At 30.2% G+C, this 10,402-nt stretch overlaps 1 protein-coding gene across 1 annotated transcript; it reads left to right on the top strand.

The window, feature by feature from the left end:
• The first annotated feature begins 6,557 nt into the window (after positions 1–6,557).
• LOC100253318 (G-type lectin S-receptor-like serine/threonine-protein kinase LECRK3) lies at positions 6,558–9,269 on the top strand. The gene has a single exon (XM_002269375.5). The coding sequence runs from the start codon at positions 6,674–6,676 to the stop codon at positions 9,104–9,106; it is 2,433 nt and encodes an 810-aa protein (XP_002269411.1). The 5' UTR covers positions 6,558–6,673; the 3' UTR covers positions 9,107–9,269.
• Positions 9,270–10,402: the final 1,133 nt, after the last annotated feature.

Raw genomic sequence — 10,402 nt, 5'->3', positions numbered from 1 at the left:
CTTAAGAGTTCCTCCAAAAAAACCTCGATCACTGAACTTCTCTTCCAGCCTTCTTCTTGCTCTTTCTGCAGCTGGCTTCAATTTTTCTTTTCTCTACCAGCTTTGTTCCCTCATTTTCTCCAGCCTCCTCACCTTTTTTTTTTCTCTTCCTCCCCCTTTTCCGAAAAGCTTGCTCTTTCCCTTTTGTTTCGCAGCTTCCACCTGCTCCCTGCTACCACCATGGCAAGTCACGTCTCAACCATCACGTCCATGCATGCTTGACTCCTCTGAAAATCGGCCCCCACTCTTCCAAAAATGCTGCCAGCTCTCTCGGGGTGGTGAGAAAAAAAAAAAACTCTTGGTCCTAAGAGGGTTCTACAATTATATTATGATTAATGATTGTTTACTAATCCAAATCTTTTTGTAAATATTTGTGAAATTTTTCTTTATTCGTAAAAATTATTATTTTTTAGTTTTTTTTTTTTTTAACAATATGGATATTTGTATATTCTTTTACTACCAATGTCTATGTTAATTTTTACCTTTTAATTAATTTTATATCATTTTTTATAATTTATTAATATTAGAAGTACTTTTGTAGTTATGTGACATATTATTAAAAACATTATTAGAATTATTTTCTCTAATTCCTGTAAAAATGTTTCTTATAAAAGCATCATTGAAGAAAGCACTACAAATAAATATTTTTACGAAAAATACAGTCAAATGGATTTTAAAAGTCTATTTGACATTACTTATGAAAAAAAAACACTTTTTGTGACATCCCACATGGTTGGGAGTAAGTCATTACTTTTTTTGTGATATCCCACATCGGACATAAGAAAAAGTTTCTAGCGTTATATATGTAGAGACTCTTTTTAACTCTATAAACACGTTTTAAAGTCGTAGGGGCCTTTTAAGGTCCAAAGTAGATAATATCTACATGGTTGAAAGTGGATCATTACAAATGATATTAAAGCCGATCCTCGACCCCGATGTAGGGGTTTGTTTGGCCCCGTAAGGGGTGCTTATATGTTTGCCCCCGCAATCCCAGAGGATACATGTAGGGGTGTTTTTACATCTATGTATATAGAGGCTGTGTAGAGGCTCATCTTAATAGAGCGGGTTTTTAAAAGTCTTTTTGACATTACTAATAAAAAAACATTTTTAACTTAAAAAATAATGTGTTTGATAAAATTAAAAAATACTTTTAAAAATATAAAAATATATATTTCATTAAAAAACACTCCATAAATATTTTAAAAAAAATGCTTTTTAAATGAAAATACTTCAACTAAAGTCAGGAAAACTCCTCATAGTTGCCTAAATTGCTTTGTTCAAAATCATTTTAACCCCACCAACCCCTATCAAATTTTCCAAACACTTCTATGCATGTTTACTAGGCAAAAGGTCAATGTAGACCCCAAAATTCGTCCCAACTTTTTTTTTTTATTGTTTTATTTTATTTTATTTTATTTATTTATTTTATTTACTTTTGTTTATTTTACTTGCTTTAGGATTTCTGGTTAATATTTATTAGGCTTTTTCTTTTTAACTTTTAACCCAAGTTTTGTTGGAGAATCTATCTTGTCCTTTCATTTTTTCCATCAAATCCTCATTACCCATTTCAAACAAAACCCTAAACCTCTCTTTTCTTTCTCCATCTCAACTCAAGACAACCCCCTCACCCACGTTTTCTCTCATCTTCTTTTCTTCCACTCTCTTTCTTTTTCTCCAGATTTTTTTTTTCTTTATTTCCTTTTTTTTTTTCTTCATCTCATTTTGTTTCTCTCTAACCCGTGGCCGCCTCTCACCATCAATGACGCTTTCCTCCACCGCCGACAATTGCCCCCCCTCCCCCTATCTCCAACCATATCTTCCATATCTCTATTTCTCTCCCTCTCTCCCTCCCTCCCTCTCTCTATTTTCTCTCTACCCCGACACTCATTCTTTCCACTTTCATTTTGGAGGTAACCCTTTCTTTCTTCCTTTTTTATTTCTATAGTGCTTTGTGTGGAGATTTAGGTTTTATTTGTTTGGGCTTTGGATTGTGTTTACGGGCTTTAAGGATGTTGAGCTTACATGGTTGTTGATTTGGGCTACAAATTTGTGTGATTTGGGCTTATATAGTATTGGATTTCTTATTGGGCCTTTGATTTATTCATTTGGACTTATTTTGGGTTGATTTCTGTTTTCCATTTATTAGTGTTGGGCTTTGGCTTGTTGAATTGCTATTTGGTTTGATTTGGGCCTATTATATTAGTTGGATTTGGGTTGGTATATTTATTAAATCTTGTATTGGGCTTGGCCCTTTTGCTAATACATGATTGTGACATTTCTTTTTGTTGTTGTTAAGAGCGGGAAAAAAGGTGTAGTGTTGATTTAGAGCAGTTGGGGCAGGTGAAGATGGGGCATGGGTTGGGCTGACTGAGGACCTGAATTTTTGGATTAAAAAGGAAAACACGAGCAGAAAGGAGCAAGGGGGGATGGCTCGGAATTCTCTTGATCTCTTGGTATTTTTTTTGAGTTTCTATGTGTAGTAAGGTTGAGAGATTTTGGTTTGTATTTATTGAGCTTTGTTTTGGAAGTTATAGAGAGCCAATGCTAATGGGATTGCACCGCATTGTAAAGTTGTATGTTTATCCATATCCTCCTATTTATTTATTTATTTATTTTGTATATATTGGTTCTATTCCATATGTTATTTTTGTATATACAGTTTTTTATTTTATTTTTCATTTTCTTTATCATGGATGCAAATATCGATTTTTTTTACGGTGTATATTCATCAATTTGTGCACATATCCCTGTGAATATCTTACTTTTCCTTTGATTTGTTTTTTGTGTGTTTATTTGGTAAGCATAGATTTTATTATTAGTATGCACGGTATTATATTCATTTATTTATCTAATTTTATTTTTTATATTGTTATAAAAATCTATTAACATAAATTTTTTTTTATTATATTTGAGATTATTATTATTATTTTTAATATTTTATAATAAAGCTGGAGATTTGGTTAAAATTTGATATCACTTTTCTAATAATAAATTTAAAGTCATTTTCCTAATAAAATAAATAAATAAATAAATATTTTTTTATTTATAAAATTGAAGCAATTCTTATCAAATAAACCAGGTTTTTTTTTTTTTTTTGTGTCTTTGCAAATTTGAAATCCTATTCCTTGAAAAGTGGCTTTTTTTTTTTTTTTACTTTCAACAAATATCTTCTTTTATTATTATTATTATTATTATTTTTCCTTTAATGAGAATGAAATCTTGTATTTTAAGAAATTTAAATCACCCTTTTTATATACAAACTTCAATTATTCCTTTAATAATAAAATTCAAACCCCTTTTTTTAATACAATAATACAAAGAATTGAAATCATTCCTTTCAAAAACTTTATTTTATTTATTTATTTATTCACAAAATTAAGAATTTATTTATTTATTTTTATTTAAATGATCAAGATATCTTTTGTAAGTAAACATAATTAGAATAGAATTCTTTTGTAAATAAAATTGTGAAAATGTTTTTTTTTTAAATAAAAGATAAATAAAATTTTGTTTTTAGATAAACTTGTAAAAATTCTCTTTTAAAGGTAAAAATTCTTTTTGTAAATAAAATTCTTTATTTAGTAAAGTTAAGGAAAATTTTTCTTTTTAGATAAGGTTATGTTTTTTTTAAAATAAAAAATAATAAAAAATAATAGTAATAACTAAGTCAAAATTTATTTTATATCAAAATTGCAAAGATTTTATTTTTTTCCAAAAAATAAAATAAAATAAAATAAAAGGTTTAAAATACCTTTTGGTGAATAAAACATGAAAAATTGGTTTTCTTTAAATAATATCGAATAAACTCTTATTTATTTATTTATAAAATTCAAATTTATTTATTTATAAAATTCAAATCTGTAAAGATAAATAGAATCAGAGTTTTATTTATTCATTCGTTTATTATTATTATTATTATTTAGTTCTAATAAAATTGAAAAACTTTCCTTTAAATCAAATAAAGATAAAATTTCTTCTTCAATCAATCTTTTTTTTTTTTTTTTTATAAAACCAAATAATAATTTTTTTTTATAAATGAAAAAGGGATTAAGACATTTTTCTAAATAATTTTGTAAAAATTCTCTTTTCTTTTAAATAATTTTTATTATTAAGAAAGTTGGATTGAATTTTAACATTTTTGTAAATAAAGCTATAAAAGTCTTTTTAAAATTAAAAATTCTTTTGCAAATAAAGTTATATATATTTTAATAATTTGTACAAGTTACTTTTCTTAAATGAAAATAAATCAAAGTATTTGTTTTTAAAATAAAATTGTAAAAATTCATTCATTTATGGTAAAAGCAAGTAAAAATCATTTTTGTTGGCAAATTGAAATTTTGTAATAAATTTATTTGATACAATAATTGTAAATAACTTCTTTTTAAAAAAAATTAAATACAAATGAAATTGAATCAAATCATTAATTGAAAATAAATTAAAACTTTTTTTTGTAAATAAATAAATTAAAATCACTAATTCAAAATTGTTTTTAATAAAATCATTTGAAATTTCTTGAAAACTATTTTTTTCAAATTTTTTTCCAATTAGTTCAATAAATCAATTTGCATTCTATTGACATTTATTTTGTACATTCTTGTAATTTTATTTTGTTATCACTGTCGTGTATATTGATTTATGTCATTAATTTTGATATCCATGATTAATTAGTTAGTTGCCACATTTTCTTCAATTAGTTTAGTAGATACCATATGTATACGGGCTTAGAAAGGTGCTACGGCTCACCACTGTACCTTCCCAATAGGTAACCTGACCCTTTGACTCAAACTCGGTTTTTCACAGACCTGTTTTTTCTTCAAAAGTCACACTTAAGGTTTTTCTTTCTTATTTTTTTTCCCTTTAAAAAAAATTAAAATAAGTGGCGACTCCAAATATTTTATCTAAAAATCAAATTTTCACCAAAATAATAAAAAGTGAGTTGTATCATCGAGTGGGAATGCATCAAGCAAAATACGGGATCCACAATCAAGTTATTTGACTTAAAAGTTGAACTCTGTGGTGTTACTTAACAATCTCATGGGACATATGGAGAGATGTTTGTGATGTCCAACATCGAATAGTGATGAAAGTTTCTAATGTTCTTACCTCTATATATATAGAGGTTCATCTTAATAGAGCAAGTTTTTAAAAATCTTTTTGACGTACATTACTTATAAAAAAACACTTTTAAAATATAGAAAAACCTATTTCATTAAAAAACACTCGATAAATAATTTTTTTTTAAAATGCTTTTAAAAGAAAATACTTCAACTAAAGTTGGGAAAACTCCTCATAGTTGCCTAAATTGCTTTGTTCAAAATCATCGTTAAGCCCACCAACCCCCTATCAAATCTTCCAAGCACTTCTATGCGTGTTTACTGGGCAAAGGGCCAAGTCGTTAGACTTAAAAGTAGAACGCGTGTTTACTAGGCAAAGGGCCAAGTCGTTTGATTAAAAGTTGAACTCTGTGGTGTAGCCCTTTTGTCCACGTAACTTCTCTTGTACACATAAAAATTGATCCCTAGAGTTGAAGTCAAACCAATTTAACATTATTTGAATTTTAATCTTTACCCAATAATTTGAATATTATGAAATACCAAAAATAACATTCATAGTCTCGTATACATAGTTTGATTTTCTTTTTTAAATAAAATTTGAGAGTTTTTTTTTCTAAATAATAAGACTAAAAAAAAATAGTCTTATTATGAGATAAAGAGGCATATGAGCTTGATGAATAAAATATAAGGGTAAAATAGTAGTTTTAGACTTTTTATATTTTTTTATAGAATGAATGAATTAAAATATCACATACATACAATGAATTGAAATTTCACTTTTAAGTGGGATTTGATTTATGTTGGAATAGTTTTTTATTTCATTCCTACCCTCATAAAATTTATCCAAACATGTAAACGAGAAAGGGAAAAAATGAAATGTCTATTCCCACTACTACTTCCCATATACCAAATACTTCTTAAGGGTATTTGGTATCTGAAATAAAGAACGAGAATGAATATTTTATTTATATTTTTATTCCCTTTTGAATATGAATGAATTTGGTAATTCCAATTTATGTGTTTGAATATATATATATATATATATATATATATATATATATATATAAGAATATAGGAATGCAAAATTGAAATGGTAATTTATTTCCATTTTAATGTTAAAAAGCAATACTTATATTACTAAAAGCAGTAGTCTAAAGCATCTTTAACTTAAAAATGCATAATATCCTAATTATTTTGATTTGAATATATTAAGTCTCTTTTTCGTTTTTCCTTTTTAAAATGTGTATTAAATATTAATATTTTTAACAAAATTTACTTAACTTGAATATGATATAATTACATAGAAGTTGTCTCCTCAAGAAACATTTTTCCATTGGTATTTCACAAATTGTAATAGATTTGAAAATAATGTTTCATCCAACCCAAATTATTTTTATAAATAACACATTTTATAAATATATTTTCAAATGAGTGGCACCCATTTCATTGAAATTAATGCAGGAGCTAGCTTGACTTGTACTAGTTCCATGTGGTTGTTGAGATATCAAAACCAACATTATTGAGCAAAATTTCTTTAGGCCAAAAGCAATTGTCTTCAACACATTCACTGATCATATCCAATGGCTTTTTCTATGCTTCACCTTGCCGGTCTCTTGTTCCCCTTTGTTCTACTTCTACCATCTTGGCCCTTAGCATTTTCCCAAGCTGATTCTAGAATTCCCTTGGGCTCCTCCCTTCTCGCCTCTCATGATTCTTCCTCATGGCCATCCCCTTCTGGCGAATTTGCCTTTGGATTTTACCCCCTTGACGGTCAAGCTCACTTCTTGCTTGCTATCTGGTATGAAAAAATATCAGAAAAAACGTTAGTTTGGTATGCAAATGGAGGTAATCCAGCACCAGAAGGATCTAAAGTTGAACTCACTTCTGAAGGCCAGTTTATCCTCAGTGACCCAAAAGGCAACAAGATTTGGGAGCCGGACTCTTCCATTAATGGGATCATCGCTTATGCTCTCATGCTTGATAATGGTAACTTTGTTCTTACAAATGGGAGTGGAAATTCTGGTTATGCATGGGAGAGCTTCAAGAGTCCATCGGACACAATCTTGCCGGGTCAAATACTGGATATTGGTGGAACTCTATCTTCTAGGCGAGCAGAAGGCAACTACTCAAAGGGGAGGTTCCAGCTCCGATTGATTCCTGATGGTAATTTTGTGCTGAACACCCTGGACGTGCTGACAGATACTCCAACCGATGCTTATTATTGGAGTAACACATATAGTGAAGATAGAAAGAATGCAGGCCACCAGGTAATTTTCAATGAGTCAGGTTCCCTCTATGTTGTTCTATGGAATGGAAATATTGTTAACCTCAGGTCAGAAAATATTGTCTCTACCAGAGATAATTACCATAGGGGGACTCTTGATTTTGATGGGATCTTCACCATATATACTCGCCCTAAGTCCACAGCAAATGGGAGCTGGGTTCCATCTTGGTCTATCCCAAAAGATATTTGCTCTGAGAATTGGGGTGAGTCGGGAAGTGGGATTTGTGGCTTTAACACTCACTGCATACTTGACTCCAATGGAAGGCCAATTTGTGAGTGCCTTCCTGGGTTCTCCTATATTGATCCGTCTAACAACTTCAGTGGCTGCAAGCAAGACAGACCCCAGAAATGTGAACCTGGAGGTTCAAATCCAGGGGACATATATGAAAAGGGTGAATTGATTAACATATTTTGGCCTAATTCTTCGAACTTCGAAGAGTTGAGGCCACTTGAAAATGAAGAAGACTGCTGGAAATCTTGCTTATATGACTGCAATTGCATAGTAGCTGTTCCTATTGGCAGCGCCTGTGAGAAGAAGAGACTGCCACTCACAAATGGTAGGGTGGATGGAAGTACCAACAGAAAAGCGTTCATCAAACTACCAAAACCAGATGCTTCCTCGTGTGAGCCTCCCATTCAGAATCCAGAGGAGAAGAGTAAAGGTCAGGCAACTCTAATTCTGGTGGGCTCATTTCTTCTGGGTGGCTCTGTATTTCTCAATTTCCTACTGGCAGCAGCAATTTCTCTCGTTAGACTCCGCTCAGGCCAAGAAAGACAGAAAATCACAGGAGAATCAAGCATTCTGGAGAGAAATATCCGTTCTTTCACTTACAAAGAACTCGAAGAAGCCACTGATGGGTTCAGAGAAGTCCTTGGAAGAGGAGCTTTTGGCACTGTATATAAAGGGGTCTTGTCATCATCAAATTCAAGAACTCATGTCGCAGTCAAGAATTTAGACAGATTAGCACAAGAGCGTGAAAATGAATTCAAGACAGAAGCAAGCATAATAGCAATGACCCATCACAAGAATCTAGTGAGATTGCTTGGATTCTGTGATGAGGGGCCACACAAGCTGCTGGTCTACGAGTTCATGAGCAATGGCACATTGGCTAGCTTCCTCTTTGGAGATTCAAGGCCTGACTGGAAAAAACGAATGGGGTTGGCATTTGGGATTGCAAGAGGGATCATGTACTTGCACGAGGAGTGCAGCACACAGATCATTCACTGCGACATCAAGCCCCAAAACATACTCCTCGATGATTCATTCACGGCCAGGATATCAGACTTTGGATTGGCAAAGCTTCTGATGAGTGATCAATCTCGGACACTTACAGCCATCAGAGGGACCAAAGGATACGTAGCACCAGAATGGTTCAGGAACAAGCCGATAGCAGCAAAAGTGGATGTTTATAGTTATGGGGTAATGTTGCTGGAGATCATCGGTTGCAGGAAGAGCCTAGATTTGCAACCAGGAAAAGAAGAGGAAGCGATCCTCACTGACTGGGCTTATGATTGCTATCAAGGTGGGAGAGTGGAGAAGCTGGTGGAGAATGATGAAGAAGCAAGAAACTACATGAGGACGGTGGAGAGGCTGGTGATGGTGGCAATTTGGTGCATTCAAGAGGACCCTGCTTTAAGACCTTCCATGAGAAATGTCATACAGATGCTTGAAGGAGTTGCTGAAGTTCCTGTGCCCCCATGTCCTTTCCCCTTTAGTTCAGCCATCTGAAACTATAAATCCTTAAAATACTGAGAACCTACCTTTGTTTCTTGGAAGTTCTGGTAATCAAATTTGTGGTAAAAGGATCCTTTGATCATATGATCATATCGATCCCTATAGGAGAACTGATGCAAAAGTTGGCCTTATTACATATTAATTTGTTGTTTTTTCATTTTAAATTATCAACATAAGTATCATTGACGGTATATAGAACTGCTATGATTGTAATGGAAAAGTTTTTGGGACCCCATGATTACGGAAAAAAGCTTACCATAATGATAAATTTAAACATTCACTTTCTATCAAATCATTATTCAAATTTTGGGGGTTCAAACTCCTTTGAAAACTGATTTCCAAAAAAACCAATGTTTTTAGAACTAACTATTAACGATATAAACCTCCCAAAACATCGTATTAACAAAGCAAAAAAAAAAAGTGGAAATAATAGATAAAATAACACACACAATTTACGTGGTTCACCCAAAACAAACTCTTATATAAAAAATATTGACTTATCTTATTTTAAAAAAAATTATTTTAAAATTTTTTTAAATTTGAAGTAATAAATGGTTTTTAATACTTCATTACACTATTTTAAAAAAACATTAGCTTTTTAAGGTAAATACTTACATTTTACATAAAAGTTATCGAAGAAGTGGTCATTTAGTGTTAGTTTGAATATATATATATTGGAAAATAAAAAATAGTAGAAACTAATGTATCAAATATAGAAACTCTTATATAAAATGTATGAATTTATCTTATATCTAAAAAATTAGTTTTAAAATTTCTAAAATTTGTAGTAAATAATTTTTTAAGGGAAAAGTGGAAAATATATAGAAAAAAGAACCTCAATTTTTTAAAATTAATATTATCTTTATTTATTTAAAAATAATTTGAAATATATACATTTTTTAATGAATCATCAAATTATTCTAAAAAATGTTCATTTACTTGCCATGTTACCTAAATCAATTGATAACTAGAATCCTTCATGTAGATGTTTTCATTCCTTGTAAATATTTTATTATTATTATTATTATTTTATTTTGGAATTTTTTGTCTCTAGAAACATTATAAAGTAAGAATTGAAAAAAAAAAAGAAGAAGTTTATTCTAATATTAATAAGTTAAAAATAAAGTCCTATTCTTGATAATAAATAAACCAATAATAGATTTGCATTTATTATATAATATTAATAATTTTTTAATATAATAGAGAATATAATTTGTTATAAGAGTTTTTTTGACATAAAATATTTTACAATATAGTTGTACTTTGATATATAGTATAAAAATAAATAAA

This window comes from Vitis vinifera, chromosome 6 (assembly GCF_030704535.1).
Source record: "Vitis vinifera cultivar Pinot Noir 40024 chromosome 6, ASM3070453v1".
Taxonomy (NCBI): Eukaryota; Viridiplantae; Streptophyta; class Magnoliopsida; order Vitales; family Vitaceae; genus Vitis; species Vitis vinifera.
This window is presented reverse-complemented; position numbering and strand designations above follow the sequence as displayed.

Excerpts from the sequence above, each read along its gene's own strand:
- LOC100253318 (XM_002269375.5), top strand. The coding sequence starts at position 6,674 with ATGGCTTTTTCTATGCTTCACCTTGCCGGTCTCTTGTTCCCCTTTGTT.